General features: G+C 43.1%; 1 protein-coding gene across 1 annotated transcript in view; it reads right to left on the bottom strand.

The window, feature by feature from the left end:
* Positions 1 to 17,618, bottom strand: part of mms22l (MMS22-like, DNA repair protein) — a 313,635-nt gene that overhangs the window by 264,466 nt on the left and 31,551 nt on the right. Inside the window, exons 5-9 of the mRNA XM_085997428.1 lie at positions 16,855 to 16,942; positions 13,179 to 13,356; positions 12,044 to 12,137; positions 6,392 to 6,522; positions 1,504 to 1,617 (exon numbers count right to left, since the gene is read on the bottom strand). Coding sequence (XP_085853554.1) covers positions 1,504 to 1,617; positions 6,392 to 6,522; positions 12,044 to 12,137; positions 13,179 to 13,356; positions 16,855 to 16,942 — 605 coding nt within the window. The remainder of the gene's footprint in view (positions 1 to 1,503; positions 1,618 to 6,391; positions 6,523 to 12,043; positions 12,138 to 13,178; positions 13,357 to 16,854; positions 16,943 to 17,618) is intronic.

Here is a 17,618-nt window from a genome sequence, read left to right on the forward strand (position 1 = left end):
ATAATTAGGAGGCAGCACAAATTTGACATGTTGCCCGAGCTCCTTGAACGGGCGCTGGTATATCACACCGGGGTGCCTGTGTCTGGTTTTCAGCGCTATAGAATTCCCCCCCTCCCAAGTCTCCCACTCAAATTTCTATGTCATTTTAACAAAAGGTATAAAGAAACCAAGAATTATTTGGAAGAGAGAGAAACTCTCCAACAACAAAAAATATTGGGAGCCAGAACATCTACATTTAAAAAAAATTGACTTTACCAATTACACATAAAAAGAAACAAGCAAAGCCAAGGTTCTGGCCTACAGCTTATGTAACAATTAGGGCAGGATTTTCATTCAGGAGCCGGGTTGGAGGCGGAACTACAACTTTTGGGGTTGTAGTCCCGCCTCCATCGAGATGCGGCCAATCCACGCGATTTTAACTTGATTGACCTTGTTGAGCCCGCCCAGCGGGCTCAGCCGGCCAATTAAGGGCCACCCGACAACAGGTGATGTCACAGAGTGAAATTTCATCTGTCAAGACGTTTTGACAGATGAAATATCAGTGTTTCACAGTTGTTTGAAGCTGTCAAACACTGACAGTCTTACTTCTAACCTGAGTCCTTCTCCACAGACTCAGTTAGAAATCTCTCCTGCACAGAATGCTACAGGTTGTCACTTTTGACAGTTCGCAGCCATTCTGCTTTCTGTGCCGGTGAGATGAGGGACTCCCCGAACCTAAAGGAAGGAAGGCTGAAAAGGTAAGAAAAGGTAATTTACACTTCTTTAATCACTTTAGACACACCAAACACACATACCTTTGCACTCATGCATACATCACTCACCTGAACACCGGACATCCCGACCCCTCCAAGCCCTTCAACCCGATGGCCTGCCTCCTCTAACTTGGCGTGGTTTGGAGCCATCGGGAATCCTACAGTTCAAGCTTAAAAATAGGGATTAGGCTAAAAACTACCTGTTAACTACCTGTTAACAGGCAGTTAATTGCCACTAATCCCTTCCCGCCTCGGGTAGGCGGGTCCCAGCGCAGGACGGGTACCCACCTCCTTTGAAACTGGCATGGAGGCGGGTTGGGGGCGGGATGGGGTCGGGACCTCTGATTTCGGGATTTTAACCCCCCGCACGCCTCCAAACCCGACTCCACGGCACAATGAAAATCGAGCCCATAGACTCTGAATGAACTCATACAATGTTTACTTACAGCAATTAGATTTTGTGATGCTAGAAATACAGCTTCACCTTAGCAACAGAGTAATATATAGTACAAAAAATAGCATAGAGCTTCTGTCATTATAAAACTGCACACCATCTAACTTACCATGAGCAGCCTCACAGGAGGTACACTAATAAATAATATATACATACACACACACACATACACTCAATCAGCAACAAAGACTTTCCATTTCAGACACTGGAAAGTTTAATTTGTGGCCACAGGCAAATCGAAGTTTGTATTGAATAATCATTCTAAGATTAAAAAAGAAAAATTCCAATCGATATTACCTCAGTTTGAGAAGCTTTGTTTCTGTGATCCAGGAGCTGGATGAGCAGTACCCACAGTTCCTTGATACAGCTGCATTGGTAATGGCAAGTGCTGAGTACTTCAGAGGGTCTAACCTAAAAGGCAGGACAGCAAGAAAATACTTTCGCTGTTCACAAAACAAAGTAGAACCAGAGACAAACAGAACCAATTGGAATACCAAATCATATTATTAATAGACTTCCCTCTTACTCTCATATTCAATGGACACTTAATTTCATTATAATTAAAAGTAGACAAGGATGTTAAGTGGGCAGGTTGAAATGAATAAAATAAAAGTATGAAATAAGAGAAGGATACATCACAACAAGGCAGATATGGTAACTGTCGAGAAACAGGTTTACAGAAAGCTAAATTGTAAGTGAAATGCAGTGTGGCATAAAGAGAAGAGGTAAAATGTTGGTCTCCGAAGATCACACAGTAGGTTAACATACTCTATCTTAGAACAGTAAACCAGATTCAGCATCAAATCCACCATGCAAGATTGCATGGAGCTGCCCTGTTTTTAATCACAGACTCTCAGCAGATATTCGTGTGGCTATATTATTTTGCAAGCTGGATTATTATTGTGTATATGTGTCAGATTTTTTGTATTTGTTCTCATGATGTGGGTGATGATGCCAGGGCCATATATATTGCCCATCCTACTGTCCTGAACAATTGAGTGGCTTACTAATGCAAAAAGAATCAACCACTCATTGTAGACTAAAGTCATGTTTAGGCCAGACCAGGTAAGGGTGGCAGCTTCTCTTCCATGAAGTACATTCGTTAACCTGTTGGATTTTTAAGATAATCCAACAGCTTTCATGGTCATTTTTCCTGGTGTTTCACAGCTTGCCATGGTGGGATTTGAACTCATGACCTTCATTATTGTATTAGAAATAATTTCACCTTGTATGACGTCTGTGGAAATACGGTATTTTCAAAAGTTCTTTTAATATAATTTAACACATATTATGCTTGGTGTGCATTACAAGTCTTTAATAGAACAGTAATATAACTGCGACATGACTGATGCTGTGCTCATGCACTTTAAAAACAAACACTGCTTAGTTTATCCAGGATTAAGAATGGACGAAACAGTCGGGTTAATCCACTAAGAATTTGCATTATACTCTATCCCAAGTTGGTTTCAACATCAATCCGACCCAAGTACGTTTATACAAGGGTTGATTTGGAGTACGTGCCATATTTACTTAGCTAACTGATAATAGATTGATACCGACCTCAGTGTTGGTACATATAACATTAGCTCCATCAGGATATGGAATGACTGAGCTGGTGAAGATCATTACGGTTGAATTTCAGATTTGCTGAGATGTGCAAATCTATAAAAACTAACATAACCGAGAGGAACGGGTCAAAATCCTGGAACTCCCTACCCTATAGTATTGTGGGAGTACCTTTACCACATGAACTGCAGCGGTTCAAGAAGAAAGCCCGTCACCACCTTCTCAAAGGCATTTAGGGATGGGCAATAAATGCCAGCCTTGCCAGCGATGCCCACATTCTGAAGAATGATTTTTAAAAATTGGTGAAATGTCAAAACAATTCTTTTTTTGCATTTATAATTTAGGTTACTAATACTTGCTGCACCTATGATTATTGGGATTACTATAGAAGTTATATTTCAAAATAAATTATTGGAATTATTAATCCTGTTTTTATATAGCTAAGATACTCTGAAAATTTAAGGAAGGTGGAAAGCACAACATAGAATCATAGAATGGTTACAGTACAGAAGGAGGCCATTCAGCCCATCGAGCCCATGCCGGCTCTCTACAAGAGCACTTCAGCTAGACTCAGTCCCTCGTTCTTTCTCCGTAGCCCTGCAAAACATTTTTCTTCAGGTACTTATTCAATTCCCTTTTGAAAGCCATGATTGAGTCTGCCTCCACCACCCTTTCAGGCAGTGCATTCCAGATCCTAACCACTCGTTGCGTAAAAAGGTTCTTCCTCATGTCGCCTTTGGTTCTTCTGCCAATCACCTTAACTCTCTGTCCTCTGGTTCTCAACCCTTCCGCCAATGGGAACAGTTTCTCACTATCTACTCTGTCCAGAACCCTCATGATTTTGAACACCTCTATCAAATCTCCTCTCAACCTTCTCTGCTCCAAGGAGAACAACCCCAGCTTCTCCAGTCTATCCACGGAACTGAAGTCCCTCATCCCTGGAACCATTCTCGTAAATCTTTTCTGCACCATCTCTAAGACCTTCACATCCTTCCTAAAGTGCAGTGCCCAGAATTGGACACAATACTCCAGTTGAGGCCGAACCAGTGTTTTATAAAGGTTCATCATAACTTCTTTGCTTTTGTACTCTGTGCCTCTATTTATGAAGCCCAGGATCCCGTATGCTTTTTTAACCGCTTTCTTAACCTGCCCTGCCACCTTCAACGTCTTGTGCATATATACCCCCCAGGTCTCTCTGTTCAGGCACCCCCTTCAGAATTGTACCCTTTAGTTTATATTGCCTCTCCTCGTTCTTCCTACCAAAATGTATCACTTCGCACTTTTCTGCATTAAATTTGATCTGCCATGTATCCGCCCATTCCACCAGCTTGTCTATGTCTTCTTGAAGTTTATCACTATCCTCCTCACTGTTCACTTTTCAGTTTTGTGTCATCTGCAAATTTTGAAATTGTGCCTTGTACACTCACATCCAAGTCATTAATATATATCAAGAAAAGCAGTGGTCCTAGTACCGACCCCTGGGGAACACCACTGTATACTTTCCGCCAATCCAAAAAACAACCGTTCACCACTTCTCTCTGTTTCTTGTCACTTAGCCAATTTCATATCCATGCTGCCACTGTCCCTTTTATTCAATGGGCTTCAACTTTGCTGGCAAGCCTATTATGTGGCACTTTATCCAACGCCTTTTTAGAAGTCCATGTACACCACGTCAACCGCATTGCCCTCATCAACCCTCTCATATTTTTGCTCCCCCACCCCAATGGATCAGTACATTTTCTAATTTAGAGCTTCAGTTTTGTACCTCATTGCCCCTCCTAGATAAAACCTTTATTTCCACTCTATACTTTATCACATATATAGTGGAGATGGCCCATGTGCATCATGTGGGGGAGAGGAGTTTCATTCTTTATATGAAACTCAGCATTCAGAAGCCACAAGCAGCACAAATTCTGTATTCATTACTACACAGCAGCACCCAGGTTTGTTTTTCTCTCAGCATTACAAGTCTAAAGGCTAATAATTCATACTAAGATTAACACTTGTCAAATTATGATAAAGAACTGTTTGAAAAGAGCCTCTTGCCACAGAATTCACACGAGGTGAAACTGCTTGTCATGACAATAATGAAAGATGATTAAAGACTTTGTCACAGCTAAGAATTTTAGCCTAGAAATTCCGCAGATCCTTTTGAGGGGGTAGAAGTGTGGCAGAGCAGGTCTTCCGACCACCACTTTGCTCCACTGCTGACCCAATCCCTAACCTTGATGGGGTCATACTGGGGTGGGCGCCTGCGCCTCTATTGAAGCAACAGAGGCACCTGCCCCACTGAGGAGGTGGAACGCCTTGCTGCTCCGAGAGGAGGCATCCCAGACCCAAACTGGGCTGAAGATAAGTGGCATTAAGGACCAAAATGGGATCTACACTTCTCTCAGCAGGTGCAGGTCCCACTAGGCCTATCAGGGGGCTAACTAGGTGGAATTCCGAGGCGAGCACAGGAACGCCCCCAGATATGCTCCAAAGTCGTTCTGCAAAAAGAGCGGCAGCCCCAGAGCACAACTTTTGCGGGCACAATCACGAAGAGCATGAACCCACCCTAAAGCCAGAATGCTGCCCCTTCCAAACTCTAGAATTCCAACCTAATTGTTTATTTTTTAAGGTGCAATACAAGACAGCCTCCTCACCCTCCCAAATTTTGATCCCTCAAAAAAAAATTGTAGAAAACCAAGATCAACATTACTGAGCTTCTATCCACCAAAAGTCTCACCTTCTTGTAAACTGCCGTCCACAAATACATTTTCTCTCGGTTCTGTCTCACTTGAACTGGCATATTCCCAGCTGCTGTTGGCCCACTCCTGCAGAGCGGTGATATTTAAATGGGAATATTCTCTTCTGCCTTTAATCATAGTTCCCACTGCCAATTTTCACAGAATCACAGAATCACAGAAACCCCACAGTGCAGATAGAGGCCATTTCGGCCCATCGAGCCTGCACCAACACATATCCCACCCTATCCCTGTAACCCCACGTATTTAATCCCCCTAACACTAAGGGTCAATTTATCATAGCCAATCAACCTAACCCGCACATCTTTGGACTGTGGGAGGAAACCGGAGCACCCGGAGGAAACCCACGCAAACACTGGGAGAATATCCTAGTGGATCGTCTATGACTTCAAATCAGCAGTGGGAGCTTGCACTGAAGCAGAGAGTTGGGAGGGAAGTTGCTATTTAAATATCACAGTGCTGAAGCAGTAGAGCAGAACACAGTAACAAGTACTTGGAATGCTACCACTGGGCTGACTACCGTTGGCAGAATTACTTTGCTGGGAGAGAAACCAGTCAAGTGGATCCCTGAGAAAGATATGACTTGTATACAGGCAATCTCCTCTACTTTTACCCCCAAGTAGGGACATAAACTTCTAGTCTTACAGCTGGGTTTCTATCAACCACCACTAAACTTTCAGTAATAAAAAAAATGGCTATTTTAATTATTTTTTTAAAGGAAATTTCTGAGGGAGCAGTCACACTATGCAGCTTCTACTTTGGCGTCTGTTTAGTGAAGGTGTCATTTTATCTAATCGCATTCCTGTAAAAAAAAATTGATAAAGAGAAAACGTATACATTATATAGTTAAGGCCAAGAAAGTCGCTCTCTACCTTAGTATATTTGTTAACAGCTAAGACAATCAGATCACGCAGAAGGTTGTTACAATGATCTTCAAATAGGCTGACATTTGTCAAGTTTTCTCCAGTCAAATTCATAAACTGATGTGCATAAATTACCTGGCCTAAAACAACAGGAGACAAAAGATTCATCAGGATGTTTAAAAAGAGGACATATAACAGAACTATAAACGGACAGTGAAATTTGCTACTTGCCACATGCAAATGACATGTACATTTAAATATCTTTACAGAGCCACCAGGGAACATAGGTTAATTAAATAAACGTTGGGAAAAATTAAGAGGCTGTCAAAATATGTTACATAAAATTAACTCGACGGTTTTTTTTAAATTGGGGGTGAGTGGTAATGTTGACAATTTGTCTTTACAGCTTTCTTCTATCTTCCCTTTTTGCCGCTCCATGATCGATTTCTAATCAACTAGTAAATATCAACTGCAACACTTGAATAATCAAGATAGAACTAGTCTCTGTATTCCATCCAGCTGGTCCCCAAAACTAATGGCCCTGAATCACCTACTCCCTCAAATATTTTCTCCAATTCCTCCCTTTCCACACTATATGCCTCCCTGGGCAGTCTATTCCAGTTAAACCAAAACTGTCCTTGTGCCTTCCCTCATCTAAGCTTCAGCCAGTGTCACCTGATGATAGAGTTTGTGGCAATCGTGAACATATTATTGGGGTTCAATGCATGGGTTTCCTTGAAAATCTTGAACACTTGCAGAACTTCTCCCGAGCCTTCAATTCTCCAGAGTAAATAATCTCAGGCTCTTCGATCTCTTCTTGTAGCTTAATGTAAATATCAAATTGGTTGCCCATTTTTTGCATTGCCTTCAATTACATTTACCGGAGCAACACGACATATGAAACTATTATATGGCTCAGATTTCATTAGAAAGATCCATACCCACAAACTACCCAGCCAAATAGTGCACCTCTGGAATGCCTTACTAATCATCTGACTTGCAACTACTCACCTGAAGTCTCTAGAAAGCAATGCACAGATACCATACAAATACAGTACAGGGGTCATTTTTTAAAATGATTTCTCCTGTACAATTTAAGGAAATTTTAATCCTCGTTATTTACCCCCATTTGTATTCCCACCTCCATGCTTTAGCTTTTACGTGAGACTTGGACCCTAAATCACTCATAGCTCTTCTCAATGTCATTCCATACTCGCTGTCAGGAATTACGTCAAACAGAGAGCAACAGATCTCCCAATTTTTTTTTCAATCCACCTTGTAATGGAATGCTGTGCAATCACTACAGATGTCTGTCTATTAGAGAACGAGCAATATTAATTCCCTGGCGATAATGACAGCTGAAATTGTGGTTGCAATGGACTCTCCGAGTGGAATCCAATACTAAATTTACCACATCTAGGCTCTTCAGTATCAGACATTTCATTTTGCACTATTCCAGTATTATTAGAAATGTAAAAAAAAATCACCCAGTCAGATCTGTTTTCCTGGATAAAAGGTATAGGCAAGGATAAAAATAGGGTAAAAATTATTTTAAAACTCCTGCAGTCAGTCGGTCATTTCAGGTGTACAAACATATGAAAATGACGGACAGGAAAAGATCGGCCGGTCCATCCAGCCTGTCCCATACAGTGCATCATTACAGACACTCCCCACACACCTGGAGTCATGTAATCTCCTGGGAGAGGCGATAAAAACCCATAAAAATCTGGAAAAATCCTCTCCGACCCCTTTAGGCAACCAAAGCTAGTCCAGGAGATCACATAGGCCCTGATTTATATGATACAATACCTACCTCTTGTACAAGGTAATCTCTGCCCCAACCAGAAACAGGTCCAGCTCTTTCGTGAAGGAATACAGCGAATCAATGTTCACCAGAAAAGCCAGCAACTTGTTCAACAGGTCCACTATTCTCCGGGGAAAGAACCACCTAACCAATGTTCCCCCTCATTTTCTTTTGGGTGAGTGGCCCATTTAACGGGCCACATGGCCCATTCAAAGTTTAGCGCATGTGCGAAATTTCACATTTGAAAAGCCGGTCCCGGGCTGCGCGGGACCGGCAGACAGCAGCTTAGAGGGAACGTTGCGCCTAACATCCAACCTAGTTCTGTCTTTACATAACTTGTAAGCGTGACCCCTGATCCTCCCTAAAATATTCAGTTGAAATAAATGGTCCACATAACACAATCTAGTCCCATCATCATTTAATAAATCTCGATCAAATCTCCTGAGTCTATGCTTTTCCATTACAGACCCCCAGCTCTTTGAGCCTATCTGAGGAACTAATCTTGTTTTTCAAAGCCTCAAAATCCTCCACCATGTGAGGACACCTCTCGCTTTCATCACTGGCTTCAACAACAACAACTTGTATTTATATAGCACCTTTAACGTAGTAAAATGTCCCAAGGCGCTGCACAGGAGTATTGTAAGACAAAAAATTGACATCAAGCCACATAAGGATAAATTAGGGCAGGTGACCAAAAGCTTGATCAAATAGATAGGTTTTAAGGAGCGTCTTAAAGGAGGAAAGAGAGGTAGCAAGGCGGAGAGGTTTAGGCAGGGAATTCCAGAGCTTAGGGCCTAGGCAACAGAAGGCACGACCACCAATGGTTGAGCGATTATAATCAGGGATCCTCAAGAGGGCAGAAATAGAGGAGCGCAGATATCTCGGTGGGGGGGGGAGGGTGGGGGGGTTGTGGTGCTGAAGGAGATTATAGAGATAGGAAAGGGCGAAGCCATGGAGGGATTTGAAAACAAGGATCAGCGAGCACAGGGGAGATGGGCAAACGGGACTTGGTGCGAGTTAGGACACGGGCAGCCGAGTCTGCTTCAATTCTGAACCCTGTAGGATGTAAGTATTTGATCGGCCCATGTGCATAACACTACACTTTTCTACATTAAACATCATTTGCCAAACACAGGCCCATTCTTCTAACAACTGAAGATCTATTTACAGTAGGTGCACATGTTCTACAGTCCTAACATGTGCACATATCTTGGTATAATCCGCAAACATCACTCCCCCAACACCCACATATAAATCATTAGTGAAAATAGTAAATAGCAAAGGTCCTAACACCAAACTTTGTGGGACACCACTGATAACCAGTCCCCAAGCAGATCCAAATCATTGATATGGACATTCAGCCAGTTCTCAATCCACCGCAGGAGATTACCACTAATCTCACAAGATTCTATCTTGTAGAGAAACCTCTTGAGAAGTACCTTATCAAAGGTTTTCTGAAAGGTCAGGTAGATAATGTCTACCGGGTTACCCTCATTCACTAACCTAGTGACTTCTTCAAAAAATGCAATCAAATTCATAATAACCTTCTTGTGTAGCGGAAGGGGTGAAGTTGGTTATGTTTGGAGGGGTCTACAAATGCAGGTCCCCGAGTTGTGGCAGTGCAGCACCCACAGCCTGAAACTTCCAGAGGTGCAGCTCTCCTGGAGCACAGGCTCAATTTTAGGATTTACTCTATTGTCTTTGTTACCATGTGTTTGCTACTATTCCAACACCCGCCGAGCCGGCCTCCCACATGCTACATCCTGTAAACTTGAGCTCATCCAAAACTCTGCTGCCCGTGTCCTAACTCGCACCAAGTCCTGTTCACCCATCACCCCTGTGCTCGCTGACTTACATTGGTTCCCGGTTAAGCAACGCCTCAATTTTAAAATTCTCATCCTTGTTTTCAAATCCCTCCATGGCCTTGCCTCTCCCTATCTCTGTAATCTCCTCCAGTCCTACAACCGTCCGAGATATCTGCCCTCCTCTAATTCTGGCCACTTGAGCATCCCCGATTTTAATCGCTCCACCATTGGCGGCCGAGCCTTCAGCTGCCAAGGCCCTGAGCTCTCTACCTCTTTTTTCCTCCTTTAAGAATCTCCTTAAAATCGACCTCTTTGACCTGCCCTAATATCTCCTTATGTGGCTCGGTGTCAAATTTTGTTTGATAACACTCCTGTGCAGCCCCTTGGGACGTTTTACTGCATTAAAGGTGCTATATAAATACAAGTTGTTGTTTTTATGAATTTGGGTCTGTCACTGGTGTGGTTGCCTCATTTTCTTTTTACGCACAGCCCTGTATCTGTTTGCGCGGTAGTGCAACAATGAACGATAGCAAAATACTGCGGATGCTGGAAATCTGAAATAACAACAGAAAACATTGGAAAAACTCAGCAGGCCAGGCAACATCCGTGGAGAGAGAAACAGAGTCAACGTTTCGGGCTGAAACCCTTCTACAGAACTGAGAGAAAAACACAGGAAATGAAAAGATTAAAAGGCAGTTTGGGGACTGGGAAATGGGGGAGGGGATGAAAGAAGAGACATTAAGAGATATTCAAGGTGAGACAAGATAGTAATAGGACAGGTAAAGAAACAGACAATGGCTCTAGATGAAGTGTGAAATGCGCCGGCAGAGTGAGAGACAGCTGCCATGTGGGAGAGAGAGAGAAAAAGGGAAAAGGCACAAACCAAAAGTGTGGATAAAAAATATAAAAATATAAGAGGGGCCGAGGTTATAATCTGAAATTATTGAACTCGATATTGAGTCCGGAAGGCTGTAAAGTGCCTTTACCTTTACGGACAGGCTTTGCGGAACACCTCCGTTCAGTCTGTAAGGGTGACCCCGAGCTTCCGGTCGCCTGTCATTTCAATTCACCGTTCCATTCCCACTCAGACCTCACCGTCTGTGGCCTCTTGCATTGTTCCACGGAAGCTCAGCGTAAACTCGAGGAACAGCACCTCATCTTCCGGTTAGGCACTTTACAGCCTTCCGGACTCAATATCGAGTTCAACAACTTCAGATCATAACCTCGGCCCCTATTATATTTTTATATTTTTTATCCACACTTTTGGTTTGTGACTTTTCCTTTTTCTCTCTCTCCCACATGCCAGCTGTCTTTCACTCTGCCGGCGCATTTCACACTTCATCTAGAGCCATTGTCTGTTTCTTTACCTGTCCTATTACTGTCTCGTCTCACCTTGAATATCTCTTAATGTCTCTTCTTTCATCCCCTCCCCCATTTCCCAGCCCCCAAACTGCCTTTTAATCTTTTCATTTCCTGCCTTTTCTCTCAGTTCTGTAGAAGGGTTTCGACCCGAAACGTTGACTGTTTCTCTCTTCACGGATGTTGCCTGGCCTGCTGAGTTTTTCCAGTGTTTTCTGTTGTTAGTGCAACAATGAAACTCTTTTGTGATCTGAATCAGATCTCTGTACCTTAAGCATATGTGTATTCCTCTAATATGTCTGTAGATGCACCAACATAACACTAGGCAAGGCTTGGGGAGATTCTTAAGATAAAAAGATATGTTTGCTCTGTTATCTGTCCAGCCAATGGTGCAGAAATGAGCAGAGATCAAGAAACTTGCCAATAGCAGGGTGGCAGATGTCCCCTAAATGACCAGATGTTGCTAACTGATGGGCCATTGTTTGGGAACTCTTCAAAGCAGTGGTCCATCCCACATTTAAAATACCTCTTGACTAACACTAAACTGACAACTCAGCATGGGACGTATGGAGCAGCCAACCAGTTACGGCAAACTTCTGCTCAAAATTTAAGACACCTCATGTCTGAGCCCTATTTGTACACAAAATGGCCACAGAATCCTGAACTGTGATTTCAATAGACGAATATGCTTACCCAACATTTTCTGCCCGAGTATATGCAGAATTTCTAGCACTGACCAATGAATGTCCAGATGCAAATGCAGCAAATGCCAGGATGGTGGAAAAACCTAGAGAAATGGCAAATATGAGATTTAACCAATGATGCTGATCAGCAAGACTTACACTATATAGCACCATATCACTTATTTTAGAAATATCTGCAAGTGTTTCACTTGCCATGAACTACTTTGGAGTTCAGTAACTTATGAGAATAAATATTTTACACACGGCAAGATCCCACAAAACAGCAAAGAGATGAATGACCAGTTAATCAACGAAAGTCAAAGCAGGCGTTATCTTTTAATGCCGGGTATGCTCAAAGAAACAGGCCTGGAGGGAGTGAAGCAGGCAGTATTAATGAGAGATATGAGAAGCACAATAGCAGGTGAGGAGATAGTGAGGCAGTGTCAATGGGAGGGTGAAGAGGCCCGGAAGTGGGTAAAGTGTGCAGGGGAGACCCGAGATCGAGGTCTGCAATGCCACCACTGGTGGCAGAGATGAGGGATGGCAGACACCAATGATCGGAGGCCTCTAAACTGCATGCTAATGGCTGGCATTGCAGGGGATGTTACAGATCAGTATATATATTCTCCTGTGCCATTGCTCATGCTGAACTCAACATTTTGCAAGAACGCAGGCATCAGACCAAGTAGCATGGCAAGGCTCACTGACTTAATTCATCGGGAGAAAAAAATCTATAATCAATGGCTGCATACCACATGCTGCAGGGCTGTAAGGAAATACCAGCTTTTAGTTGTGTATAATTTTTCACTCAGAGATGCCATAGCATTCTATGCCATCAATGCAGTCTGGCTGTCACTAGGTATAAACCTATTCCCATCATGATCAATTGCATGCAATTCCTGTGATACACAAAACATTCCTTTCACATTTTGGTGTGTTCAAGTTGCACACAAACAGTGACTTCAACACTGAGTGTTCAGATGTGCTTTTCAGTTTTGAGCCTATAAAGTACACTGATGATGTACACAAGTAATCTTTAAGTATGTATTTTGTTTGCGAGCCACAATCTTCAAGAAGATTTTTCAGCACAGGTGAAATAAATGAAATTTATTTCAAAGAATTTTTTTGAAAAAGAGGACACAAACCTTTCCCGGATTCTGTATCGAGAGGTTGGCTAGGATATTGCTGGAAAGTTCACGGAGACGGCCAATGAACAGAATAAGTGCATGAAGTTCCTCCACTAATACAGAGGGCAGCTGGACTTCCAGCTCCTCGTATGGATGGACCGGTTCTTCACTTAATCCTCTGGAAGTCTCTAGATATCTGTACAGCAACAAAACATTTTAATTACTTCTTCTGCATTTATTTTTGCTGTGACAATAAGAGTACTATGTCAGCCCGAGTAGCTGATCTTCAAATCTCCAATGCTTCCCATTTTCAGCTCCCAGCATCAAGACTCCCAGGTTAGGTGCAGTATGGTTAAGTGTTACAAAAATGTGTCTCAGCCCCACCCTCAGAAAAGCCCCTCTTCAACACCGTTTTCCCTTTCCCATACTAACAATTCTGTGACCACTCAGAGTGAGATTACCAATTTGGCAGCAGACATTAGTGCCAATTAGAGAAGTTTAGTACAGTAAACTCTTTCTTATCCGGCACCTATGGGACCAGGATGGTGCCGGTTGATGCAAAATTCTGGATAACAGAGAGGTATACCTACCACGGTGCTGCTTTTCCACTCACCATCTCCACTGACTAACTTGGCCACAGCAAAACGAGTGCTGGATGGATTCGGCAAGATTACCGGTTATTGAGGTGTTGTTTTGTATTGAGATATATCTATTTTGCCAGTTATTAAAGTATTCTGGATGATAAAGTGCTGTTTAAACAAGAGTTTACTGTACTATGAGCCTATAATCTACCAGGAACTGCAATCGCCAACCAGCCTCCCTTTAACACCAACAGTATCAGCATCCTCAATGCAGTGTAGAATCGAGCACATTTTCGTACTGCAATTGCATAATCCAGCAAATCTCGTATTTCAGTTCATCGACCTGAAACGTTAACTCGGTTTCTCTCGCCACAGGTGCTGCCTGACCGGCTGATTATTTCCAGCATTTTCTGTTTTTATTTTGTATTTCTAAGACTACCTGTAACCTATCGGTTCATATGAGTTTCGGATTTCCATATTTAGTATTGATCAAAAGTAGCATCAAATACTGCACAGAGTTGGGGGAGGTTGGCTGCAGCATCGTGTGTGCTGTTCCCTAAATTGAGTTCCCCGTGTTGGCCGTGCTGTCACAGAGAAGCACTGTGAAGGTCAGAGATTTCTTTACAGGGTAGAGGGACAATAAGGGAGATGGGGTGAAGGTGACGCAGCACCATGGAGCACTCTCATCCTTCTAAAGCTGGCACAACAAGGACATTGGGGGAAAAATTCAGTATCGCCCCATTTGGGGCGCCATTATCAGCCGTGCGCAAAGTTTAGCGCCTGGCGCTAATTATTGCTTTCGACAGCAAACTTGGCTTTTATCGCCCCAGGAGGTGATTGGAGCACTAAATCAGGCGCTTCACACCTGTCTTAAGGCGCAAAGGCCGAGGAGCGAGGCACTACCTCAGAGCGCTGGCGTAGCAAGGAAGGGCAAATCAAAATAAACCTACAAAGTGCTGCTCAGTACTCAAAACTCCTTCACACAGTGTTGAATCTCTCCAGAAGTCTCTCTCTCTCAGAATGCATAGTGCTAAAATGTCACCGACAAAAAAAGGCAGGAAGCAGTCGCCTTTAAATAGCACTCCCCTAGTCCCTTTCTGACAGCAAAACGTTCCCCTCAACCTGTCGTTGCTAGCAGCAAGCGGTAAGGCAGGGGGCACCACTCAATATCCAGTCCGGGGTGCTGCGCACTCGACTGACGTCACGATCTGCCGGCGCAGGAGATCATGACGGTAGTGTTTAGCGCCGCCGCAAAATGTCTAGTTAATTTCGCGAGCAGTGCAAACATCGCCACGCCCGGGCGCTAGTTGCTTTGTGCCCCATTAGTGCTCTCTTAAGGCGCTAACAGGAGGCGCAAACAACTGAATTTTTCCCCCACTGACAGTAATAAAAACAGATTTCCAGCATCCGCAGTATTTTGCTTTTGTAAGACACTGACAGTGCCTGGATGCCAATTCAGTTACAAGGCCGAGACACATCTAGTGGGGTGAGGGATTATCATAAAAATGGGGGGAGGGAGAAGGAGAAAAAAAACTGAAAAGCAGATGAATAAATTATTTTGACTAGCTACTCAACCATTTTGCATAACTTCAATAATCTGATTTACCACTTGATGCAATGGATCACATCCTTTCTCCCCAACAAACAAATTACACTGAATACATTCTTCATATTTAATTATAAGGTGAAACTTGAGTCCGAATGTACTCTGTGGTCCTAATGCTTTCACGTTACAATCGATCGTGCAAAATGCTAGCTAGACTACAGTTGGATTATTGTGGGCAGTTTTAGGCACCCATCAGAAATATTGCAGCCACGGAAAGAGTCACTAGGATTATACCAAGAATGAGAGGATATATTAGAATGAGAGACTTAAAAAAATGGCTACTGAGTGGAGCAGAAAAGGTTAAGGAGGGTATTTCAATCAAGTGTTCAAAATTATGAAAGGATTTAGAGGGCAAATGGTGAAATATTGGCCCTGAATTTGCGGTTGGAAGCTTCCCGCGGGGAAACGTCTCCGATCCGCAAATAAAATGCCCACGTACCTGGGGCCTCGGGATCCACGGAGACTCGCGGTCCTGGGGCTCCCTGGGTACCCGCGGGCAGAGGCCCACATATCCCAGGGGTGCAGGCGGTTCGCGAGCGCCCCTGGGATCAGGTGGGCCGGCCCAACGAGTGACAGAAGGGGATCCCCATTCATACTTATGGGGATTCCGTATGTACAGAATGCCCCAAAAATACACCAACACATCAATTTTTTTAAATCACATATTTAAAAATAATTAAAATGGCATTTATTAAATATTTAAAACAAAAATTTAATTTAAAAAAAAATAAATTTACCTGTTTTAAAGGGCCTAAAAATAAACTTACCTTATTTAACAAGTTTTTAAATGTATAAATTATTGATAAAATTTTAATTTTTCTGTTTTTTTAAAACTCTTAAGGTCTGCTTTTACCAGGCATAAGAATTTCACGGGCATTCACTGGGTAGAAGTTGGGCAAATAGCACAACTCTTCGCCCGCGGAGGCCCTTTTCCTGGGGATGCGGAAAATTCTTGACAGATCGCAAGTTCCGGGTTTTAGCGCATGCGCGGCGCACGCCACGCCTAAACCCGGAACCTGCGGGGCCTTTACGGGTGCGTACACACACGCCGCAAAATACGGCCCAATATTTCCATTGGCTTGTGGATCAGCAACAAAGAGGTATAACTCAGGATCAGTATTAGAAGCATTAAAGGGGTGGTGGGAAGGGCATTTTTTCATGAAAAGCGTTATTAGGATATAGAATGCTTTGCCAAGTTATTGAAGCTGAGTCAGTCAAGATAGTGAAGTGGGAATTAGATAAGCACAAAGATATTGAATACTACAGGGAAATGGAATTAGCTCTGGTGGAGGAAGCTAGCACTAGGACAGGGTCAAAGGGCCAAATGGACGGCTTCTGTGGTGAATTTCTAGGATTCTTCAATGACTATTCCTAAAGTGACAAGCAGAATCATTCAAGCTCCCCAGCCTTTCACAAGTAACACATATTCTCCAGACCGGTTTAGTGGTTCTTTATTATAACCTTTGAAATATTCTTAACCAGTAGCATAAGCAGATTGATAGATTACCTGAAAATAAACACTTTGATGTACTGGAGGAAGTTAACGCACTGCTGTCTGATTTCATCTGCTTCAACATATACGCTATTAGCATGTCCTGTGTTTTTATTAAAAAGTCAACATTAACAAACATCACATGAAACGGCATACAAATTACAACATTCCTATGAGAAGTTACTTGATCGTTGTATTGGCCCAGAAGATTTTCCTATTGGTGCGCGCTGTTATTTATGCGCAAATGGTACAGCAACTTCAGGCGAGGGGCATATACGTAGTTAAACTCAAAAACCCAAACGTTGCTGTCCGAGTTGCCGATAGCTTCGCGAAAACGGCATCTCATTGTCTGGCTCACCATTGAAATGCATTGTACAGCGTGAAGTTGCTGTATTTGCACGGTAGATAAAAACAAAACTCGCCACTGACTGTTAGGTCTTGTCCATTCCAGTCTAAGTGAGCGTTGGGGGGACCAATTTCCCGGCCCATCTCATGCGCCTGCTCTGCCCCGGAAATGCACTGGCTGCCAAATTGGAAGTTGTCGAAGTGTCCACTTGAATCAGGCAGTAGGTCCCTTGAATATGCTAATCAGGGTCCGAATGTCTTTTTTTAGGACCTTGCTCCAAATTTGGCGGAGCATGTGCCACACACCTTTCTGCACAGATTTTCCAGGTCTACTGTGGCCTAACTAGCGGTGGAGACCGTGCATGAAAAGATAAGTTACATTTTATTCACTTATGTTTATGTGGCACCAGGATCTATCTGCGGCCCAGCTCACC

This window comes from Somniosus microcephalus, chromosome 9, assembly GCF_052327205.1.
Source record: "Somniosus microcephalus isolate GS21.2 chromosome 9, FLI_Smic_1.0, whole genome shotgun sequence".
Lineage (NCBI taxonomy): Eukaryota > Metazoa > Chordata > Chondrichthyes > Squaliformes > Somniosidae > Somniosus > Somniosus microcephalus.